The sequence below is a fragment of the Chrysemys picta genome, chromosome 1 (assembly GCF_011386835.1).
Source record: "Chrysemys picta bellii isolate R12L10 chromosome 1, ASM1138683v2, whole genome shotgun sequence".
Lineage (NCBI taxonomy): Eukaryota > Metazoa > Chordata > Testudines > Emydidae > Chrysemys > Chrysemys picta.
This window is the reverse complement of record NC_088791.1, coordinates 82,136,524-82,161,275: the sequence shown is the minus strand read 5'-3', so window position 1 is coordinate 82,161,275 and position 24,752 is coordinate 82,136,524. Positions and strand designations below refer to the sequence as shown.

The 24,752-nt window shown below is 43.0% G+C and overlaps 1 protein-coding gene across 1 annotated transcript in view; it reads right to left on the bottom strand.

Moving 5' to 3' along the window:
* The window catches only part of PLEKHG7 (pleckstrin homology and RhoGEF domain containing G7), a 46,457-nt gene that overhangs the window by 11,160 nt on the left and 10,545 nt on the right, over positions 1-24,752 (bottom strand). Inside the window, exons 5-12 of the mRNA XM_065560502.1 lie at positions 23,054-23,149; positions 19,906-20,001; positions 18,999-19,112; positions 15,803-15,977; positions 12,391-12,506; positions 11,277-11,370; positions 6,945-7,024; positions 4,574-4,733 (exon numbers count right to left, since the gene is read on the bottom strand). Coding sequence (XP_065416574.1) covers positions 4,574-4,733; positions 6,945-7,024; positions 11,277-11,370; positions 12,391-12,506; positions 15,803-15,977; positions 18,999-19,112; positions 19,906-20,001; positions 23,054-23,149 — 931 coding nt within the window. The remainder of the gene's footprint in view (positions 1-4,573; positions 4,734-6,944; positions 7,025-11,276; positions 11,371-12,390; positions 12,507-15,802; positions 15,978-18,998; positions 19,113-19,905; positions 20,002-23,053; positions 23,150-24,752) is intronic.

The window sequence follows — 24,752 nt, the reverse complement described above, 5'->3', positions numbered from 1 at the left end:
TGATTAATTTGACCACTGCCGGTCAGCATAACCCAATAAAAATACAGCTCTGAGAGCATTTCTCAAAATATTAAACACTCGAAAGTTACCAGCAGCGAACTCTATCCTGCAGGCTGCACATAAATTTCCATCACTTCCATTCTGTTTTCACAAGCTCACAACTTTCTAGGACATTTATCTTTTGGGCTGAAAATTTCCATTCTCTGTTCATTGTTTAAAGAAAGAAACCCAGCCAATGGATTATTTTTTTTTAAATCAGGGTCAGATCACAGATGGCTGCAGTGTGAACTGTAAACTCTTTGGGGCATGGGCAGCTTTTTCTGTGTTTGCACAGCAGCTAACGCAATGGGGCCCTGGACTAGGACTGTGGTCCTTGGCACTATTGCAATACAAAGAAAAGCTGCTCCGGACACAATCTGTAACAAGCAGTGTGTGCACTGGTAGGCTTGAGGGTAGGAGAAAATGTGAAAATAAAGCAGCACTGGATTGAAAATTGCTTCTGGATTAGGCTCAGTGTTTTAGCAGAATTCGTTAAATCCCCATTAAATATTCTTCCATGCAGCATGAGAGGCACAGCGTCTGCTCCTCTCGGATCACTGCGGAGACAGCTTTAATGGGAGTGATTGTAAATATCTCATTAAAACTTGCAGCCAAATTGTCCCCATGAGCTCCCATAACATTGCAGACGAATAAACTGAGGGGAAATTTTGAATCCTGCTACTTTTAGGTGTGGCGGCAATATTCTGTATATTCTAAGATTTCTCTTTAAAAAATACCCAGCTCTCAAACCCCGCCTCCCATGTCTCCTTTTTCTGTTGCAGAGGGTACAACTCTCACAATGGAATCCGCTGTGCTGCTGCTGTTAGTTCAGCCTTGCAGAAACTCTTCTCTAGCAGCTGGGAACTCCCCTACTGCATCCACTTCAGTGGGGCCTAGACATCAAAATCTAAGTGGGGAACCACTTAATAACCTTATTAGGCACAGAAAATATTTTCTCAAATCATTAGGAAATTATATAAAAATGCCTCTGCTAATGCTAGTGCTGAGCACAGGCCATTCCTTAATGCCAGAAGGAATCTGCTGATGTTATAAATGTTTTGCACTCTGACACCAGCACTAGCCAGTTACTTAACTCTAAAAATCCCACTGCCAGACCCTGAGGGAGTCTCGGGGGTGGGCTCTGTCACATCATATCCCAGATCATAGGCAGTGGAATCACCCACTGCTGCAAAGTTCCCAAATGGATCCTCACAGGCTTCAGTCCCCACAACTGGCTTTTAGAAAACATTTGATGGGGTAGTGTAACACTGACAGACCCCAGTCGTTGGTGGGTGAGATCGAACCTGGAACCTCGGGAGCTAAATACATGAGCCTCTACTGCATGAGCTAAAAGCCATCTGCCCCTTACCTAAGGCTATAGAGCAGACTCATTAATGTCTAAGGGTACGTCTATACTACCCGCCGGAACAGTGGGTAGTGATCGATCTATCGGGGATTGATTTATTGCGTCTAGTGTAGACGCGATAAAATCGATCCCCGATCGCTCTGCCATCGACTCCGGAACTCCAGCTCGCAATAGGCGGAAGCGGAGTCGATGGGGGAGCGGCACTGGTCGACTCGCCGCTGTCCTCACGACCAGCTACATCCACCTAAGATACGCCGACTTCAGCTACGCTATTCGAGTAGTTGAAGTTGCGTATCTTAGGTCGACCCCCCCGCCCCAGTGTAGACCTAGCCTAAGTGGTCTTGGTGCCACTAGAGGGGACAGAGCTCCACACCCAAGAGGTGTGTGGGTTACAGTAGCTCATATCTTCTCCTATCTACTTGTCCTTGCACTAGTCCCAGAGATCCTACTGCTGAGTTTGGTGTAATGCCAGCCCATATGGCTACCACTGGAAAAAGCCCATGAAAAAATTGCTCACAAATCTCGTAAACTACCAGGTCTGAATAAGGACTTTAAAGTCACTTTTGGTGGCCCTGCCCTGGGAGTTGCAATTGACTCTTAATGTGGCCAGATTGACAATATTTGGATGCACGATGGTACACAAGGCAGATGTTTTGCAGAACACTATGAAAGGGTGTAGGGTTTTTTTTTGTATATATTTAATTAGAGGCTGTGAATGTAAAGCCCCATGAGCTACCATGGATTGTCCAGGATTGGGGTAGTGCAAGTCCTCCTGGCCCCCAAAGAAGATTTGCCTTTTTTCCCCAACTCAAGATCCTCCCAGGCCATGTTTAACTGTTGACCTGGAAGTCAGCCACTTGTGGGGAGAAACTTAATGATACATTAATAACTGAATTTTGGATCTAAGTCAGAATATTAACTACAAAGTCCTGCCAATAAATTACAAGAATGAAATTCAGTATTGTTGTAGAATCATAGAATAGAATCATAGAATCATAGAATATCAGGGTTGGAAGGGACCTCAGGAGGTCATCTAGTCCAACCCCCTGCTCAAAGCAGGAGCAATTCCCAACTAACTCATCCAGTCGTGTTGGTCCCAGGTTATTAGAAAGAAAAGGTGGGTGAGGTAATATCTTTTATTGGACCAACTTCTGTTGGTGAGAGAGACAAGTTTTGAGCTTACATAGAGCACTCTTTCAGATCTAGGAAATCTGTCCCACTTTGCTTTTAGCTGTGATGCTTGGAGCACCTTTCCCAGACCTGAAGACAAGCTCAGTGTAGCTCAAAAGCTTGTCTCTCTCATCAACAAAAGTTGGTCCAATAAAAGATATTCTCTCACCCACCTTGTCTCTCTAAGAATGAAATTCTTCATTTAAACTGAGCCCCCAGGATGAAATTATGCTGTAACACCAACACTGGAGACTGAGTGATTCAGTTCTAACCCTTGGTGCCTTTTACAAGAAAGTAGGCTGCCTACCTATGTTCACAGGGAGGAGCTCTCTACTGCCTGTGCCTCTCCTCCTGTTTGATGTTGTTACTTAGCACTACTATGAACTCATAACTAATTTAGCATGTGAAGGAACCTTTATGCTTAAGGTCTTCTGCTCAGATCAGAAGCCACTACATATGTCATGTGATAGCATTATCCTCATTATTATTATTTATTATTGTTAAGTACCAGTGATGTGTCCAGCATTTGTACCAGACACAAAAATGAAGTCAGTCCCTTCCCTGGGGGTCGGGGGGGGGTGCCACTCTAAAACACAGACTCAGAGCAGACAGGATGCACTAAGAGACCAGAGAGGGAGTTAAGTTACAGTTTAATGAGTTATTCTGAATGACTATTTTCTGCAGTGTGACATGGTGATAGAGAGGTGTTCTGGGATGATTAGGGTTTGTGGGCATTGTGATTTTTAGGAAGGATCTGAATGGGAAGGAAGTGGAGACCAGGTGTCCCAGGATATAGAGGTGTCCCATGCACAGTGGGCAGCATGGAAATCGCACAGAGACAGGAATGGCAGAAGTCAACAAGTGGGGCATTAAGGCTACATTAACTGATGGACTGAAGGGGGGATGTAGGCTGGGGGGGGGGGGAGACATACAGCTCAACACTTTGATGATGTGGTTCCAGATCTGCTGCAGCTTTTACATGTGATCTGATAGAGCACTAGCTGGACAGCTGAAGTGCTGTATACTGGCAAACATTTTATTACATTGCAATAGTCCAGCTCATTGGATTTCTCATATTACATGCCCAAGAGGTTTCTTGAGCAATAAGAATCTATGTATGCCCAAACTAGCACATTGAAGATCAGAGAGGCAGATGTTGCCCTTACCTTCACCTACTGCCTGCAGTGCAAGTCACAGGCCATTTGTTTGCTGGATTTAGACTGTGTTGGTAGGGAGATGCATTTAGACGCACACACAGAGACAGACAGTGTCTGCAGCAGGTTTAAGGAGCCACTGTTTTTTAATTCTGACGCTAGTGCTTTTATCTCCTGGTTAGTTGTGATTGTTCTCTTTGCTGCCTGGCTTGGCAGTGGTGCAGAATGCCGATGAGTCAGGATGGATGAACTTCCAGGCTAGCATAAATTCTGTGGGTTTCAGGTTTGTTTTTAATATCTGTGGATTTGGGGGGCTAGATTGCTCAGTGGACAAGCAGTAGGATTTTGATAGTTAACTTGACTTGAATGCGGGATCGAAACATTTTTAACAGATGGCCCTGTGTTATTTCTATAACTCAGCATTGGGCTCTAGGAGGCTCTAAACTGAAGCGAGCATTAAAGGTGGTAAACTCCCCTCCCAAAACTCTAGGGTCACTTTATAGGGCTCCATAGCCCTGGGAGAAAGTGGCCACTCTCTATAGGATTCTCCTTCTCTCCAAAGCCACAGGGAAAAGCAACACAAATTACAATAGCTAGGCTCCCGTGACTTGCATGGCTTCCGCTGTCATCCTTGGAACTCCTCCCACTCCCTACTCCCATGATTCAGGAGGCAAGTGATTCTCATGGGAACTCTCTGGTGACAGGCCTCCCTTAGGAGCCATTCGATGCTGGGGCAAGAGGGAGGTGAGTGGGCGGGTGCATGTGGTGCAAAGACCAGGGGCTCTATGTATACACTGTACATAGAAAGCTGCCTTACAAAATATACGAAATGCATTAAACATACCTGTCACATGGAATGGATCAATATTTTTGAGTGTCAGTCTGTCTAGTGGAATGGGCTGGTCCAGGACTGTACAAGAACCACCATCTTTTACCAAAGACTGCAGCTCAGGAGAAAAGGAAGGGCATACAGGAATTAAACCAATGTCTGAGCCCCCGTATTTCTGAAAATGGAAAGGAAAAGCACTTGATTATATAGTCACCAAACTCCTCTGTATGTTTTCAAACTCTAGCCACTATACATCTCTCACAACTTGTTTTCCCCACAGAATGTGCTTAGAGGCCTCATGTATATACTCAAGTATCCAGGGGTGGCTCCAGACACCAGCGCAGCAAGCGCGTGCCTGGGGCGGGAAGCCGCGGGGGGCCGCGTGCCGGTCGCCGTGAGGGCGGCACTCAGGCAGCCTTCGGTGGCATGCCTGCAGGAGATCTGCCGGTCCCGCGGCTTTGGCGGCAATTCGGCAGCGGGTATGCCGAAGGCGCGGGACCGGCAGATCACCCGCAGAAACGCTGCAGAATCCGCGTGACTAGCAGACCGCCCGCAGGCATGCCACTGAAGGCCACCTGACTGCCGTGCTTGGGGCGGCAAAAAACATAGAACCGCCCCTGCAAGTATCAGGGGGTAGCCGTGTTAGTCTGTATCCACAAAAACAACAAGGAGTCCGGTGGCACCTTAAAGACTAAAAGATTTATTTGGGCATAAGCTTTCGTGGGTAAAAAACCACTTCTTCAGATGAAAGTCTTTCACTCCATGCACCTGAAGAAGTGAGGTTTTTTTACTCACAAAAGCTTATGCCCAAATAAATCTTTTAGGCTTTAAGGTGCCACCGGACTCCTTGTTGTTCATGTATATACTAAGCCTCAAAATAAAACGTGTTTCTGTTACCGTCTGAACAACCTCCAAAGTATGCAGCGAACCTGCATATTAAAAATCAAAGCCAAGTCCAAGTGCTCAAAACAAACCATACTAGTTTTTTTCAAATGCCTTATTTAACACAGGTTACTCTTCTCTTCACACTTGTGGGTTTATCGCTGCTAGAAAATACGCCAAGTGTAGAACCCTGTGCAGTCCATAGGGGTGGCTCGGTACTGACGCCTGTAATGAGGGATTTGCAAAGGGCCACACAGGTGATGCAGCGCCTCTGAAACATGATTCACGCATACACAGGGCAAACCCTCCTATGGGGGCCTGCATGTGTGGTTCAGAGCAGTGGTTCTCACCCTTTCCAGACTACTGTGCACCTTTCGGGGGTCTGATTTGTCTTGCGTACCCCAAATTTCACCTCACTTAAACTACAAGCTTACAAAATCAGACATCAAAATGTCACAGCACACTATTATTGAACAATTGCTTTCTTATTTTGTCTGTGTGAAGTTTTAGTTTATACTGACTGCTAGTGCTTTTTATGTAGCCCATAGTAAAACTAGGCAAATATCTAGAAGAGTTGATGTACCCCCTGGAAGACTGCTGCGTACCCCCAGGGGTACACATACCCCTGTTGAGAACCACATGACTGGGAATGTGACTGTCATGGTGTTGCTGACATAGACTCTAACCTGTGCTCTTTCAAAACCTATAAAATGTGACAACTGCTGTCTGTTTAAAACCACGTCTAATTCAGACAGTGTCTCCTGCAATCATCTATTGCATTACAGCATGTCACCTTTGCTAAGTCATTACATGATCTTCATAAATTTAACTGACTTTGTACTCAAAGACACTGGAGCCTCAAATGCCTGTTCGGTGGTGAATAATTAATAATACCTAGCTTTTATATAGTGCATTTCATCAGCAGACCTCAAAGTGCCTTACAAAGGAAGTATCCTTGCTCCCATTTTATGCCTGGCAAGGGCAATGGCAGAAATAGAACCTAGAGCTTCTGAGTATGTTGCTATTCTTTCCACGAGGCTAACATTTTCACTGTTTCTCTCTGCTTTTCCCCTTTAGCTCCCAAAGGTTCTGATTTCTTTACACAAAAGACTGCCATTTTATAGGATTGATATGTACCATTAAAGTGCCCAGCACACTTCAGAAGATGTCGTTGGCTTTAGAGATCCAGTATGTTGGGTATGGGAACTGGGGGAACGGTAAAGGAATTAAAGAAATGTCCAATAATACACACCTTGGACACCATATCAGCCCTATAACATCACACCTTTATACACATCTCCTGTCATTTAAATTGCCCTGAAGAACTACTGTGGTGTGATTTACTCTTTGCTATTTATATTAAAAAATATATTACTATCCTTCATATACATTATTCCACTTGCATTTTTCTCTTTAAAATAATTCTTCCAATATACTTGCATAAATATTTTCCAGGCTGCAAAAAACACATACAGTAAGTGTGACTGTTTCTGCCCATTGTTACCTTTTTGTTACGTTTAGTTTTGGTAATTAATAGGAAATCATTGAATAGAAAGAGGTAGACATCAAGGATCCTTGTACTTTCTGAGGAGAAAAACAAAACAGTAGCATGATTGTTTTGAGGAACTGCAATTTCTATTCTAAAGCAGATCTTAAGCACGTTTTAAGCAGACCTCCAAATGTGGCACTCCACCACTCATTGTCTCTTTTGTGTTCTCACACACTCCAGACTTGAAAGGCATTCTGCTTTGTCATTTTGGCCATTCATAATTGTGGCACATTGCAGCCACATTATCATAAAAGACCAGCAGTTTCTCATTGCCAAAATAACTCAGATCATATATCTTTGAACACAGCTACAAAGAGCAGCATGCTGTCGACCAAACAACTCACTTATGGGTCACCAGGGAATATTAACCCTATGGCAACTGCAGACACATAATGAGGGCAAATTCCAGTGTTCATCTGGATTCCTTAAAAATAGTTGTACAAAGTCTCACCCCATTGTGCCTACATGATACAGCTCAGATTTTCATGTTGATGGCATTATAAAGGTCCTTCAGTAACTACACAACGTAGAGTGGACTCAACTTCCATCACTACCTTGGCGGTAAGAGAAGAAATAGTGAAACAAAAGTCTTTTAAGAGGAAGTTATTTTTTATAAGTATGTATTGAAGTCTTCAAGGTGGAGGCCCCAGTCCTGATCGGGGCTTCTAGGTGTTCTGGTAGTATAAACAATGAGTGATCATGCATCAGAAGCAAAGGTGATGGTTTCAAAGGGAAATAGGGAAACCCCAGGATCCTGGAATGTGGCAAACCATTTAGAGCTCTGGGGGTCTGTTGGATCGAATGCCCAGAGGGTGGAGCTTGCACCTCAGTCTATCATTGGGGCTCCCTCTACAGATTTCCAACCTGCTGTTGTTTATTTTTATTTCTTGCATGGTCCTGTCTCGCTACTCTAGTCTCTTCCAGAATCACTTCCTTTCTCTTCTGCAGACCTTATCCTTTCCCGCCTTTTCCTCTTGTCTGTCCCTGTTCTCTCTTACCAGCAATATTCTTATTGTATAACGCTTAGCTGTATTGACTCCAGTTCATACCCTTTCATGCTATCACTGGCCACTCATAAGCCTTTTATATCTGGTGTCTTCACCCCGCCTGTTACTTCTGATACCCAAGATAGGAGTACTCCAGGGCCAGCATTAAATAAAATGTTAACTTCAGAAGGTGTGGTGCCGTTGGGAAATTCCATACTCAGAATGTTTGTCTTGAAATGAACAATCTCTCAAAATGCATTTCTATTCTCAGTGTTACAGGTCAGACTGGGACAGCCAGAACTTTCACTTACAGGCAATCTGGAGAATGGGAAAATAGTTCATTGAGTGCTTGTTCTGAAATGTTTTAGTTTGGAAACTACTTGGTTTATTTCAGGAGGCAACACCAATAGCTACTAGAGGTTAACGATGTCATGGACTAGCCACTTGTAGGAAGCAGGGCTGGATTAAAGATTTTGGGGAGCCCCCTAACTTAAGTGGGAGGCCTGCAGGGGGAATAATTGCAGGGTGCCCATCCTGCACTTACCCCACAGTGGCTCCTGTCCTGCACTGGCTCTTGACACAGCGTGCAGGCGGGGCCCTTCCCCCTCTACAATGCCACACCCCGCTGCTTCCTGGCCCCGGGGTTTTTGTGTGTGTGTTGTTTTTCCTCTGGGTGGTCAGGTTGCCCCTGAGATGGGGGCTCTGTGCAAGTGAACCGAGTGCACATTGGTTAATTGGGCTGGCTGGAAGGCTGTGGGAGCTACAATGAGAATCCCCCTTTATCTCACCAGGGATTCAGGATACTACAAACAGTACACCACCAAGTAACATGAGACTCCCCATCTTATTTGTTTAAAACTTACTTTCCTTGGCCCTCTTAAGGCCCAAGTATCATATTCAAGCTCTTGTATAATTTTTGTCATAGCTCCTTCATGCTTAGCAGTGGTATATATTTGATCACATAGTGTTACCTGGATTATACTGATGTACATTTTTTATTGTAAACTCTATCCAGTAGTCTGTCTAATCTATGTACAGTAGCTAATCTGTTATGTTTTATTCAATTTGTGCTAGGTACTTTTGCCCATCATTGTCTTACAATTTCTACAGTGGCTGCACCTAATATGTTTCCTTTGATTTTGTGCTGGTGGGGGAAGGTATTGTGAGCTTGAGCAAGTATTTCTTCTACTTATAACAACATAAGGATAATTGATCCTTTGAATCCATTTGCTGCTGGGAATTGAGGTTTTCATTTTGAAGGTGGTGAGGTTTGTGGCCAGCCTGACTTTCAGCCATGAGTCCCAGAGCTGTGAGCCAGCTACTAAGAACTGCTTCTTCCACATACCATCCCTAATATTCATATGTGGTGCATTATGCTGAGATGGTGTGGCAGGCTCCAGTCGGGATTTCTGGGCCCTTGTCTGTTTGCTTCTGATTCCCAATACTGCTTTAACATAAGGTTTTGATTACACTATTTTAAAATGGTAGGAGGAGACATTTTAGTCATGGAATGTCCAGTGAAGTAAACCTGTTTCTTAGGATGGAAGCTATGATCAACATTTTACTCATTTTCCTTTTGGTTTCAAGGTGTAATAAGAAACAACTCAGTTTCGAGAGAATTATCTCAGAGTAAAAATGCTGGGCACCTCAGGGTGTTGACACTGGGCTTGGAGACACACAGCACACCTCAGTATCAGACTGTGTGTGTTTTTAAATCTGTGTCTTTAGGAGATACTTTCCCATTTTCAGCATCTCAGCCTGGTTAGAATTATGTTTATTCATTTTCATCTTGAAAATGAAAAGATCAAGAAATATTGCCAAACCACGCACTCTCTCAGATTGCTTATGTTAGCTAAAAGAAGTTAAGCTTGCAAATTTATTTCTGCAAGATTTAGGGACATGCCATCCTATCTGTCTTCAATGTAAATTTCTTCCTGCAAGAAATGTAGATCCTTGATAAGTACCAGTACTTAATCTCATCACAGTGGACAGCTCAGGTGATGAGGGTTGCTGGCTGAAAGTTTGGGCATGAGAGGAAGAGCTGGATTAAAAAAACTTGTGCTCTGCCCCCTTCCGCCAAACCCTCCCAAACAATAGCAATGAATTTTTGTAAGTTAAAAAAGAATTGTATTAATTCTTATGCCCCAACCATTACACCTGTTCTACCACCTTACATTTTCATCTCCCTGTTACTGGCCTGTGTCTGTGGGGGAAGGAGAAATCTTGGTCTGGTCCCCTCATCCCCAGTTTAATGATAGTTGTGAGGGTAGGAGAAAGGTGAATCACAACTTCTACACCTTATTCTCTTTGCCTCAGTGCCCGGCTGCACTAATCAGGGAATTTTAAACTGAAGATGTTTTTCTCATGCCTAAACCACCACTGAGTCCTTTATCCCACCCCAGTGTGCTGTTCTCAGTGCCTCTTCTGTGCTCCGTCTTCCTTGCACTTGGATAAGGACAGGGATGCTGACGCTGCCCAGTCTCTACCTCACACTCAGGTAGGGATGAGCATGCTCAGATAGGGATGTTGACTTATTCATCCAATGAGACAAACCTGCACGTCTTTACAACATGATGCTTGTGCTGCAGAGATACGACGTTGTGTTATGTTGTGCCACAGCAACACAATGTGATGCTGCTGGGATTGACGTGAAGGACATGTTCCAATGCTGTAATATACTGCAGCTGGGCAAGATCATGTCACTGGTGGGATAGTCTCAAGAGTCCCCCGTTTCAATAAGCTTTTCCTCGCTAGCAGCGGGCACAATCTAGTGTGGTAACACCTTCCTCCTTGAAGACATCCACCAAGGCTAATCCCTTAGAAAAATTGTTTATAATTTAGGAGGGATGAAAAAAATGTTTTTTTAATTCTTTCCTTAATCTTACGTATGGCACCTAGATACTAGTAAAGTGATAGATGCATTAGAACTGCTTAGATACCTAGATCAATTACACAATAACAAGGACGCCTTTTTACAAATCAGTCTCAACTTCCTCTGTGTTCCCTGAGCCACAATCCTGAATATCACAATAAAAAACCAGCTCTGAAATTTGGACATTGGCCAGTCAAGCTGATTCCTTCAGCATTTAGCAGGTTGGCCATCCAGATGTAACAATAACCAATCACACAGATTATTCTCCTCTTGGCAGTTTAGCTATTTCTCACTCGCTGTATAACATGTTGCATATTTGTTTTTCTTTGATCCACATTTCTAATTAATCAGTGGGGCACAGATCCGTGCTGTATTGACCATGCAGAATATGGTGCTGTAATGCTGGCACATGAATAAAATGGCATTTACCTGCAAGAGTTAACCTCCCTTCATGAAGAAGCTGTCTGTTTGAGGAAGACAAGATGTTTTCACTCATGTTTTCTCTTAAAATATGTTTCAGACACTTGGAAGAAAAAATAGAAAAGAGAATCATACAAATTTGACCTGGAACTGGAAATTGACCAGTTGTTAAGGAGTCTGAGAAATACTCTTCGTATTTGTAGGATGTGCAGGTTTATATCAAACTTAGCATGGCCAGGGTTTTTTCAGCAATACTATGGATTAAACAAATTTAATTCTTTGAAAATTCAAACTGGGATCATCTTCTTTAGAGTGAATTTAGTGAATTTAACAGCACTGAACATCAAGGTGAGCCCCACTTAGCAACTGTACCATAATGTTACTTAATGGCAGGCTTCAAAGGCAAGGGGAGGTCAATGGGTCACCTCAGCAGAAAGCAGAACCCATTCTCATGGAAAATTCATATTTTTATATTATTCAAATGCTAACCTGTGAATTTCTTAGTTTCATCCTGGGAAGTGGGGAAGGTGAATAATTTTGCATGGTTTTACCTCAACCAGCTAATAAAGGAATAATAATAAGTAAGATTTGTATCAATCCTATACGATTCTTGGGTTGGGATACTGCTTCAGCTCCCTGGAGTAAGCAGCGTGGATCTCCCATAGATTGTTGGGCCAGGTGACATTCCATCCTTAGAGCCAAGTGCAGTAGAAACCCTTTCCACCTCCCAAAAGACAGACCCTGAGCTTCAGAAGGGGAAAGGAGGACTCTGGTTACTGCCAGAGATGCAGCAGCAGGGAACAGTCCTTCTCTCCAGCCCTGAACTACTTGTGTGAGTAAAGCTAAGCACAAAGAGGTTAAGTTTTTCAAGGCTAACAACATCTGTGCACATGTGTCTGCCCAGTGCTTAGCACGATGGAGCCTACTCTTGATTGGGGCATCTACATACTACCAGAATATAAAAATAATAATAATGTACATCTACATTAGTTAGAATACAGAGATGATTATCATCTTTAGACCACAACACTAAGGTTGGGCAAATGTAGGAACTATATGAAAATTTTCTTCACAGAAAAAGTGCTCAGGCTAACATTTAAATAGTGGTGAATACACTGCTTACCTCTGGGAGAGAGAACTTTTTGTCACGATCCCAAAGTGGAGGCCAAATTATAACCTCTTGCAGCTGCCTAAATTTCTGAAAATTGTCCAGCCATTTTACTTTACCTTCAAGATCTCCTGAAAAATACAAAATATCAATTATCCCCATGGTTGACAACAAGCTTGAGAGATGTTGAATGCCTTTAACAGTGCTAGACTGCAGTGGAAGTAGAAGGACTCTGGCCTAGACCCTTAAAGGTGTTTAGCTGGCTAACTCCCAGTGATTTCAGTGGGAGTTTGTGGCACTCTGTACCTCAAAGCAACACCCTGGAACCCCCATATTCATCACTGTCATATAATTATGATATGTTTTGTACAAAGTATGCCTTGTGAGGCATCATTTTAAAAGTCTTGATCTATTGAATATTAATATCCTATTGGATTGTATGTGCTATCATTGTATGGGAAGTTATGAAGTTTTGTTACGTGTGTGTTACTGAAATATGCTGTGAGGTTGGGAACATCCACAACCAGCCTTTCAGGTACGAATGTGGAGTAGCCAGTCGTGCTGACAGCCCATTAAAGAGAATCCACTATCCCAGGAACTGTATACAATGGAGATTTCTCATGGAGAGGGCATATATAATGGAGACTGCTTGACCGATGTGGGCAGACCTTTACATCACAAGCAAACATCTTTTCAGCAAACTGGAAGAAACTATAGAAGAGGGGAAGTGACATCATCACTTGGCCTCATTCCTGCCACACTCAACACCTGGAAACACATCTGGAGGACAAAGACTTTGAATTGGGGAGTATGGTCCCAGGCTGGAGGAGAGTTCCAGTGTGTGTACTGAAGATCTGTGACCTCTTTGTACCATCTGTCAGGGTAAGACACTGCTTTATTCAAACCCTGTTTAGTTTGTAGCACTCACTGTGAATTTATTTTATTTCTTAGGTAACCAACTTTGATCTTTAAAAAGCAACAGAGGGTCCTGTGGCACCTTTAAGACAAAGGCCTTGGCTACACTTACCGGCAAGTTCGACGGCTGGAAATCGAACTTCTGGGTTCGACTTATCGCGTCTAGTCTGGACGCGATAAGTCGAACCCGGAAGTGCTCGCCGTCGACTGCGGTACTCCAGCTCGCCGAGAGGAGTACCGCGGAGTCGACGGGGGAGCCTGCCTGCCGAGTGTGGACCAAGGTAAGTTTGAACTAATTCGAAATAAGGTACTTCGAACTTCAGCTACGTTATTCACGTAGCTGAAGTTGCGTACCTTAGTTCGAATTAGGGGGGGTAGTGTAGACCAAGCCTAACAGAAGTATTGGGAGCATAAGCTTTCGTGGGTAAGAACCTCACTTCTTCAGATGCAAGAAGTCTTGCATCTGAAGAAGTGAGGTTCTTACCCACGAAAGCTTATGCTCCCAATACTTCTGTTAGTCTTAAAGGTGCCACAGGACCCTCTGTTGCTTTTTACAGATTCAGACTAACACGGCTACCCCTCTGAACTTTGATCTTTACTCTTACTACTTATAATCACTGAAAATCTATCTTTCTGTAGTTAATACATTTGTTTTATATTTTACTTAAAACAGTGTATTTTGGTTGAAGTGTTTGGGAAATCTCAGCCCAGGTTACAAAGACTAGTGTTTGTCCTCTCCACATCAGGGGAGGGGCAGTCTGGGTAATGAACTTACACTGGCCAGGCTTCTGACCAGGGAAAGACAATATATGCTGGGGGTGTAAGGCTGGAAAGCTGGAGGGAATTGGCTGGAGCCTTTCTATTATTGGTTCATGAGTAGCTGGGAGAAGCATTCATGGAACTCAGTCAGATGTGTCCCTGCCTGTGGATGTCTGTGTAAGCGTAGTATGTACCAGAGTTTTGTAGCTTGCCAATGGCATCACAGTGTGAGGGATACCCCAGGTTGGTGGGACAGAAGGCTCAGAGGTCCCACAGTCCAAGTTGCAACCCTGGAACCAGAATTAGCCACCTAAAAACCTTTGAGGAGCTGGGCCTTTGGGGCTTGCAAGGTTGGGCCCAAAGCTTAAATCCTGGCTCTATTGAGGTCAATTGCAAAACATCTCTTGACTTCAGCGAGGCCAGGATTTCACCCCATGTGTTTAAACAGGTTTTAATACACTGTTGTGATATTTTGGATGTCATATTACCAGTTTGTTACTGGAAAAATGTCTGACTCTAAAGATTCACTTATTATTTTGTCTTAAACTTCAATTAAAAAAACTTGATATTCCAAATTGGACTCCAGTAGCATGAGAAAGTTCTTTACTGGTTTAATTAAGGGTAAATTAGCTTTTATCATTTAGGGTCTGATTCAAAAGCCATTGGAATCAATGAGAATCTTTAAGAACAAACTTTAAAAGGAAGGATGGTTTTGTGATTCAAGCACTGGACTGGGACTCAGGAGATCTATTCACAGTGTGTAAAGTGAAGCACGTGTGTTAGTCTGCAGGATCAGGGCCTTAAAGAGCAAAACTTCAATATTACTCCTAATTTTGCATGCAACATTGCAGTGTGCACACACACACTCAGCAAGGAAGGGAACGCTGGAGGTAAAGTTACCCCTCACACCATCCCAGCAAGGCAGGTAAGTTGTAATGTCACAGATAAGGACATGAAGGCAAACAGGCTAAGTGGCCCAAAGCCACTTCCTGATTTGTAATCCTGGGCAGAGATCACTGGTCCAGGCATACGCCAATAGGTATATTCACTTTCTATCTATTAATACTCTCATTGATTTCAGTGGGAGCTGGATCGGGGCACTGGAGAATAAGTTTGTCTTATAACGTGCTTCAGAGCTATCAGATATTTAAAGCTGCAAATTGTGGGTTTCAGGAAATGATTGAATGAATAGGTTATTTATGTAAAATAGAATCCAGTATAAAAACCCATCCATTTTTTTTCTGCATAAGCTGGAGAAAGTTTTCCTTAGCTGAGATGGCTCCCTAGGTACCTTACATGTAAAGACTGTCATTCCGAGAAAGGTTGTTGGCATAATATGCCCTTTGTGTGTGGAATTTTATTCTTTTAAGGATTAAACCCTCCGAATCCTTCCCAGACATGACTCCATCTCAAAGACCTCTTTGTTTGAGATATTCCTTGATTTGTTCTCATTTGTGAACTACTCTCAGCTGTTCGCATGTCAATGCAAATGATTCTCTGTGAATACAAGTGACTGACTGATTTATGTGCTGTATTACCATCCTGAGGGAAGACTTTGACAATATGAGAATGGTACCAGGCAATTTTGAGAAAAAGAGAAGGACTCAAAGGGATCGCAATGAGTTTTTCATGCCACCAATCACATCTTCAAACAGTAAAAAAAACCAACCTCATTTACATTTGAACCTCAAGTGCGTAAACCCTCAGAGAAAATGATAAACAGAGAACTTGACTTTTAATCTCAGCTACTTACGTAAGGACTTTTCCACCTTTTCCTTAATAGAGAGGATGGTGGCTTTCTGTGCTGCATCAGTGCTTCTCTTCCAGATGTTGTTAAGGAGGAGGGGATATCGGGTCAGTCTGTGTAAAGGAGCCACCAGCAGTTCTGGCAGATGTAGTCGTTTGCACTGTTCATTTTGTTCACACCACTACTGAATATAAAGAAAGCCTGTTTTAGGATCTACGAACTCGCGATGCTTTCTGACAAAGCCGTTAATAAGCAATTAGCTGCATCATCAGCTGACTGAAGTGAACTGGGGATCCACTTGTGATGAAGCCAATTCAGTTCCCAGTGAAGTCAATGGAAAGGCTCCCTTTCACTTCAAGAGGAGCTGAATCAGCCCCACAGATTAATCTTTGGTATAGATAACTTCACATTTCAGGCATTATATTAATTCCTAAGAATACGTTTCTTCACTATATCATTTAATCTTATCAAGAAAAATCTCAATTGGGGATTCCTCCAGAGCCATTTCCTCTCCAACGTTCGACTGCTTATAAAAGAGTGAGTTTTGCCCTTAGATGGGTGTCTGTTGCCCCTGGGGGACTCCTTGTGGTACTCGAGCTATTCAGACCCCAAATACCCCTAGAAGGGGCAGGACACCTGGCTACCACCCTGGAGCTGCCCATAAGAGTGAGCTCATTTTTCAGGTTTAAATGGAGTAAAATCTGAAAGCTGAGCAAGTTTGAAATGATGGTGTCCATTATTTAGTATTTATGTAGTGCTATTGGTCTGTGTGATGCTAAAGATAAATAAAAATGGCAGGGCCCTATCCCATGCAGTGTATGGGGGGCTAAATTCGGTTAGTGTAAATCTGGATTAACACCACTGATTTCAGATATATGCAGTGTAACTAAGAGCAGAATTTGACCACTCGTGCTCACTTTAGCAGTCCATAGACAATAACTCTTCAAGCTTGGCAAGAGTTTAAGTCAAGTCAATGGAGATACAGCTACATGACGGGGAAAAGCCAAGCCACTAAATGTAGTATTGTTGTGCTAGCCTCCCAGTCTCTCTCTTCTTCCCAACTGGTTTCAGATACAGTAAAACAAAATCAGAGGGGAGCCATGTTAGTCTGGATCTGTAAAAAGCAACAAAGAGTCCTGTGGCACCTTATAGACTAACAGATATACTGGAGCATCAGCTTTCGTGGGTGAATACCCACTTCGTCAGACGTTAGACGCGTCTGACGAAGTGGGTATTCACCCACGAAATCTTATGCTCCAATACATCTGTTAGTCTATAAGGTGCCACAGGACCCTTTGTTACATTTTGTTTTACTGGAAAAAGCATCTCAAGGGGTAAAAATGACATTTACATCTATGAGCTGCTGTTTTAGTTCCATCTTGTGCACTCAAGGAGATTCTCTTCCCTTCCAGATGGGTCACAGAGATATAAATATTCAAAGGGGGGAAAAGCATTCAAGTGTTCTCCCTCGGGTTAAATGAAAACTCTACCAACTCCCTTCTCACAGGCTCACAAAAACACGCAAAAGCACTACCATGCTTTTTCATTACATTCATATGTTTGGTACTGTTAGCTTGGTTTAAACACATGCTTCTAACTTCCATCTGCAAAGAGAATTCAGACTCAGAATGAAGTAATAAAGCACGCATCTTATTCTGAATGTTGTGCTTGTAAAGTCTGATATGACCATGTGAATATAAACACGGCTTCAAATAAAGACAGAGCTTAAGTGACAAAACCACCACACCAGCCTCTCCCAGTTCACACAAAAGCCTCTTGAATCTCCTGTTCCTCAGGTGTGCCAACGATTGTGTGTTTTGTATAAGTTTCATGCTATTTGGTGTTCTCATTAAAGTAGCAGCTCCTGGAGTCAAGTGATTATATAAAAATCTCAGCTTTCATTTTTTTAAAAGTAAGTTTTTATCCCTCTTGGTTGCAGAGAAAAGCTTGAAGATGTGGCCTGAACAGATCCTAAAGGCTCAAAAATAAGAAGGGAAATAAAAAGAATCCCATATTTATTATTTTTAAGATCACTTGATTTTTAAACCCATCTTCGGATTTTTGGGGGCCTGACTCATGATTTTTGAATGCCTGAGGTTGGCAATACTTACTCCCTGTTTGCACATACTGTTGGAGTGGCTGGGTCCTTTCGGGCTTCCACATTTTATGTTTCTATTTTAAATGTTCCTAAGGCTAGCGTGTGAACCTGTTCCTTGCATTGGTGAGCAGTTACTTGTAAGAATAGGCCCACTGAAGCTCACGTAACTACTCATCAGAGTCACCAATGGCAGTAACAGGGTCACAGTCTGGCCCTAAGGCAGCGTGGCCCTAAGCAGCAGCCCATGGCAACAAGTCTCAGAGTCTGGGTGGACAGACTCAGACCAGCGGGGTTCTGGCTACCGTGCTAGAAATAGCTGTGGAGACTGCACTTTTAAGATGAGGCTCAGGCTGGAGCCGCTCCTAGGCTTCAGAGCTCCAGCCCAAACTGCAGCATCTACACAGATAATTTTAGTCCTGAGTCTGTTGATCCAGGCTTGGAGGCTCACTGCCATGGGCTGTGTAGCTGGCAACCTAAATCACAGAATCTGAGATTTGTTACAAGGTCTGATCTTTGAGCAGATAATACATAAGACAGAAAATCCACAAACCCCTTAAAAATAGGCAGTTATTTTAGCTTCTTCCCTCAGTGTTGGGAAATCCCAAGAGGGGATCATTGCATTAGTTACTTAGTTATGTCAATTGCTTCACTGTCATCCCAGTGTTTGCAGATATCACAGGACATTATACACCAGCCAATCCTGCTGCTCCTACCCTGAGATAGGAGGTAACATATGACAGGTTTGGATTAACAGCCCACCTGTTTGACCTGCCCCGGTTGGAAGCTAGTTCTAACATCTAATAATTCTGTATTTTATAGGTTGCACTAATTGAATGTGAAAGTTGCCATTGGAAAAGCACTGTATGAATGTAGTGGATGAAAACCTGGTGCCATTGAAGGTGCTCATGTCAATGGAAATTTTGCCTATGACTTCAATGGAGCCAGGATTCCACCCAGTATATTTAAACCTGTGGTATCATTAGCATTTCAAGAAAAAAGGCATAGACTGTTATCTAAAATAGAATATAGGCTTTTCCAATTTGTTTTTAAAGACAGGATAGGATGGTTGAAGACTCAACAAGGAGAGCAAAACCAACACTTTACTTTCAGATAGATTCCAAAATCTTCTCTCTGCCTTAGGTTCTCCAAGTAAAAGATGGCTGAGGTGTAATGAAGGCAGTAAATCTGGTGTGTCTGGCAGAGGTTACCTTGAAAATACTGCAAGACAAAAGATTTAGAAGTTTAACAAGATTGAAAAAGAGGAATGTCAAAGTGAGGGGAAAAATAATGGGGTAAACAATCTAAGGAGGGAGGGATAGCTCAGTGGTTTGAGCATTGGCCTGTTAAACCTAGGGTTGTGAGTTCAATCCTTGAGGGGGCCACTTAGGGATCTAGGGTAAAATCAGTACTTGGTCCTGCTAGTGAAAGCAGGGGGCTGGACTTGACGACCTTTCAAGGTTCCTTCCAGTTCTATGAGACAGGTATATCTCCATATATTAGTTTTTATAAGGTACGTTTTGCCAGAGATTTGATTGTAACAGGGAAAATTGGGCTACAATAGAGAGTAAACTTGCCAAAGAAAACTACTTTCTTAAAGAATCCTGCCACAACTCTGGCAATTCTATGGGCATCTGCAGTGTTGAGACTTTACTGCAGGAAAAATAAAGTAGATGATAAAAAATGCTAGGCTACGGAACAGCTTTGCATAGCCTCATATTTAGGAATGTACTAAGGTATCAACGTGTGTTAGAGGCACTTACAAATTTGGAGTGAAATCTTGTCCCCAGTGAAGTCAATGGCAAACTCTCATTGATTTCAGCGGGGCCAGGATTTCACCCATTGAGTGAAAGAAGAGTGAATGTATCTCTGAAGCTCCCATTGGACAGCTTGATTCCTCCTAGTAGATGATCTAGGTCTTTTAGTAAAAGTGGAATGCGACCAAGAAAGCAGTTTCACAAACTTTCTGCACTACATTAAGAGTCCTACTACAGAGCATTTCTGATCATGTTACCTTTGTGAGTACAGAGATGAAATCCAGGGAGGATTCAGATGCAGTGACATGGTCCTTTATAATTTTGAAAAAATCGGTCACAAAACTGAGACTCACCTAGTCAAGGAAAGAAAAAAAAAATTAGTTTGTCTGCTCTTCTGAGCTTTATTTTTACCACTAAATCTTTGTAAAGTCCAGATCCTGCAACTGATTCCATACCCAATAGAGCCCTGTACTTGCACGAAGCTCCATTGACTGACTTTAAGTCAGCAGGCACAATGCCTTTCAGAATCATGGTCTAAGTGCTTAAGTTAATCAGAAGTTAAAACGATCCTGTTAAAAACACCCACTTAGGCCTTGTCAAGCACTGTTTAACAAAAATGATGAAATGAGATTACATTTTTCCAATTACATTTATTTTAGAACAGTAGCTACATAATTAATGTGAATATTAAACACAAATTAACATTGGGAATTACAGAAATAAATGCTGTACACTGATCTGATGTGACAGAACACTGTAGCTGCAATGTGATTAAAGAGGTCTTCAAACTCATTTGGAAAGCGATTGTAATTTATATTCAACCTTATTTCAATTTCCTGAAGATAATGAAAAACATTTATTTAAAACTGCAAAGGGACCAGAATGCAAGCAAGGCATTCTCCCAAACTGAGTTCTTTAAAAATATTTTCACTTAGATTCTAGTGGTTCTATCTGAATCTTCACATCTTGTACATCCATAGAAAAATTTACTATGAAATCTACATTTACCATGCAGTGGTATCAGGGATCTACAGTATTCCTGTAGAGTCAGAATTGAAAATAACTGCTGTATCTCCAGTACCATAGTAAACTACATTAAAATGCTGGGATTTAAATTTTAACCACTATAGTTTGTTTAGCAAATTTGTGGGCCTACTTAGCTTTCGGGGAGTTGCTCGTGGTACAGTATGCATTCTAGCATGTTGGCAAGGTGTATTTTATATATTTCACAACATAAAGTTCTTTTATGGCAAGAGTGTCAGTGTCATTTTCCCCACATTTGACCATAATGGATGTTACAATATTATATACACATGCAAAGATTTAAAAAAACGATAATGGAAAAAGTATTAAAAACAACACTCAATCATGACTGTATCGTAATCAACCCTCCGGTGTGTTCATCCTGTAAACTGCACATAATTCAACCCCCTCCCTTGTCTCACCCCACAATAGGGCCAGGCAAACACTTGATGCACGCTTATTCTGATGTTTAGTTTATCGGTTGTTTCTGTAGGGAGGCCAGGGGGAACTGAGGTCATAAGTCTCTTCTTGGAGTAACAATTATTATTTTCATTATGATGTCGTATTATGGTGTGACGGGGCATGCATGCCCTGCACTGGGAGTGCAGGGATTAATTTCTCTATTTGGGCCGAGGAGGCTATGCCCCCTCGACACTGCTGGGCATGCTCCAGTTGGAGACCAGGTGTAAAAGGGAACAGCCCTGCTCATTCAGGGCGAACCATTGGAGAGGGAGGAGGTGTGCTGCAGGCTCTGCTGAAGGACCGCTGGCACTTCACAATGCGGAGGCTAGCCAGACGGCAGCGACCGATGCCCCCAAGGCTCCAGATGCCACAGAGGGAAGAGAAACCATGGGAACCCTGAGACGACAAACCACGGAGAAGCGGGTTGGAAGCAACCCAGGGAATCTTTGCGGGGAGGTGGTTGTAGAACCAGAGACTAGCTCAGCGTGTTTTGGCTGGATCCCTGAGCTGGTGGCGGGCAACCCTGCTACTGACAGGGCCCTGGGCTGGGACTCAGCAAGCAAATGGCACAGATGGGAGTAAAATCAACATCTCCTGACTGTCAGTATCTACTAGCTCATACTGCCTCTCGCCAATAGAGCTCTAATAATAATACTTAGCCCTCTGTGTGTTCAAGCCACTGTGTGGACACTGATTAATCTTTGCAATCCTTATTATAGAAGGCAAACACTCTCTATGCTGGTAGAAGAAGAGCAACAAAATGAGATGTCAATGACCATGGGAAGTGTAACTTTGAGGAGGAAAACTGCAACGCACTGTTTTCTTAATACAGTAGCATTTGATCTTAGTGATCATCTTCTGCAGTGCTCATTCACTAACAGAGTCAGAAACTGTTCCCAAATGCCACCCCCTATTCAGTCAGGGTGATGTATTTGCTCTTATACCAATAATTTTGTATTCAGTGAAAAGAATCCGTCTGGAAATAATTTCTTCTGTCTTATGTGATGCTGTCAAAGGTAGGACAGAGTTTTGTTTGCCATTAACGCCGGGTAACAACTATTTCAGCTTGAAGGAATGTCAGGTATGATCAGTTGCAATCTTGACTAACTTGACTTGGCATTAAAATGCCTTGCAGAGAATGCTGTCCTTGCAAAATGGAGATCTTAGGCCAAGTTTTCTGCTTTGCCGAGTTTACACTCAGGGTGGGTGGTGCTAAGGATCCCTGAGTCTTTTCCTGGCCCCAGCACAAGTCAGAGCAGTGTAGGGACTACTTTAACTTGCACACGTTGGAAAAGAGTCCCCAAGGGGACTGACCACCAGCTGAGAATAGACAAAGCACAGAGCACTCCAGATGTGTCTTCTCTCCACCTTGCCCCAGAAGCTGCAGGGTGAGTAGCACACGAGACAAGCATGTCACCTGGGGAATCCCTAGCTGGGGAGATGTGGGTGGTTTCTGTTCCCTTTGTCCTTATGGAGTAGCACAAAGGGACCATAGTGTAGCAGACACTTCATGTCTATGCACTTGTTTGATACGGGAAATTCACTGTTGTATGGATCGGGCTGTTGTGATTGTTCTGCCCTAATGTTTGTATACTGAGGACTGCCAAAACCCATGATTTAACAAGACTCTATTTGAAAGAGCTAATTCCAAACTCGTCTTATGACATTTACTTCAAAACAGGAAATGATCAGACTACAGCCATAACCAAAACTCAAATGGCTCTATGCCTGTTCATGAAATCATTTGGACTGATGATGCCTCATCCAAATTGTTTTGCCAAAGAGAGAGGGGGAAAGTGTCCTTAGGGTCAAGTTCAAGATACAGACACTGAAATCTGGGTCTGGCAATTCTTTGTGTTCCTCTTTTTTTAATTATGCTTCAGCTTTTGATCTAAATGAGATTTCTTTTTTTCCCCTCACCTGGTTTAACTCCTCCAAGTTTGCAAAAAGTCCCCACAAATCCACATCCACGAGGAACTCATTGTTTTGCAGGTATTTTAGCGTATTCACAAATATCTTTAAAAAAGACAATAAAGCCATATTATTTATCTATATTAATTCAACATTAACAAACCAATTAATTTGCAGAGGGCAGATAGATTTACCATATATTCCTTCATAAACCGTAATTTGACTGGCAGACTACAAAATGGCTGGGCTCACACCATTTAGGAGCAAGTCTTTCATGGCCTGCACAAAGCCTAAAAATAATGGGTTTGGGGCAGGAACTATGCAGTGACTGAAGTGAGAGACTCCGTACACAGCCAGCCCACTGACTGCAACGTAGCCCCATCGTGGCAGTTATTCTATTCTGTGGTCGGGAATGGGGGCTGAGGCCTCTTTAGACCTGGTGGTCATGAACCCTGTCCTCTAACCTAGGCCCACCCCAACTCTTTCCGTCTACCTCCAGGTTGCTCTGTATGCTCCAGCATGGGGGGTGGAAGAGTGCCACTAAGCAACTGAATGGCTGTAGGGCCAAGGCTTTGAGAGGCTGGGTGGCTTGTTCAGTTTCTCCTCTTTTAGGGTGAATTTCAGTGGCGCTGAATGAATACTGAATACATTACACACCAGTCGCTGTAGCTTGGCTCTTTGGGGGTTGCACTGACTTACTGTGATTTCTACCAAACAATGGCCCCAAAGCAGCTAAAAATGAGCTGAGAAATATAATTATTTAATAGAAATGGCTTTATGTGAAAACATGAATAAAATGCCTACTGATGTTCCCCAAGGTGCTAGGGGAGGGGTGAAGAGAGTGAATGCTGATGCTTATCCCTGCATTGGTCTAGCTGCCATGAACTAATGATCTGAGAGCCTGAGAAAAAAGCCACTTGAGGAGGAAACGCTCCATAGTCTCAAATCTCGGCTGAGCTTAATTAGAACAAGGGGAACATTTAATAGTGAGAAATATTTAGAGCAGCAAGAAATAAATGGAACTGTGAGAGTTGCCAAACTCTTTCATAAGCACATTTGTTTTCGCTGCTGGGGGGTAATTAAAAACTGGGATGGGAGGGATGGGATGGGGGAGGGGAGGCTGTATCATTTGTGAGCCACACAGGGCCTACTACTGTATCTACCTGTCTGTCTCTCAAGTTCTTACTCCTCACTCATCACCATGGAGTCTGCGTGCCTTGTAATACCCCCCAGCCTAGCAGGAGAACCGCTTGCAGTTAGCTGAGCTCCTCAGCGATCCTCTACCACTTCCACTCTTTAAACAAATGTTTCTAGATGGCAGGACACTTTCATCCTGGCTTTTCCCAACTGTCCCATAACCACCCTCTCCCCATTTCTGACCACCATAATGGAGCTCTCTGTGCTCTTCCTCATCCACCTGACTTTGGAGCATTTTTTTCTATAACTAAATGACCTTTTCAGCATGAAACATGCTTTTTAAAAATGCTGTTCCTCCCTGGACCCTATCCTCCTTCCTTTGAGAAACCAGTGGTAGAGGTGGTGAGAGAGAGAGAGAGAGAGAGTGTGTGTGTGGAAACCCTCTTGATAGATCTTCCTTTATCACCTATAAAGGGCTACTGCGTGACCTAACTGTCAGTCATGCAATCTTACCACAGCTTGTTCAACTTTGAAGATGCTCCTAATTTTCCTCAGGATAAGGTTACGTTTG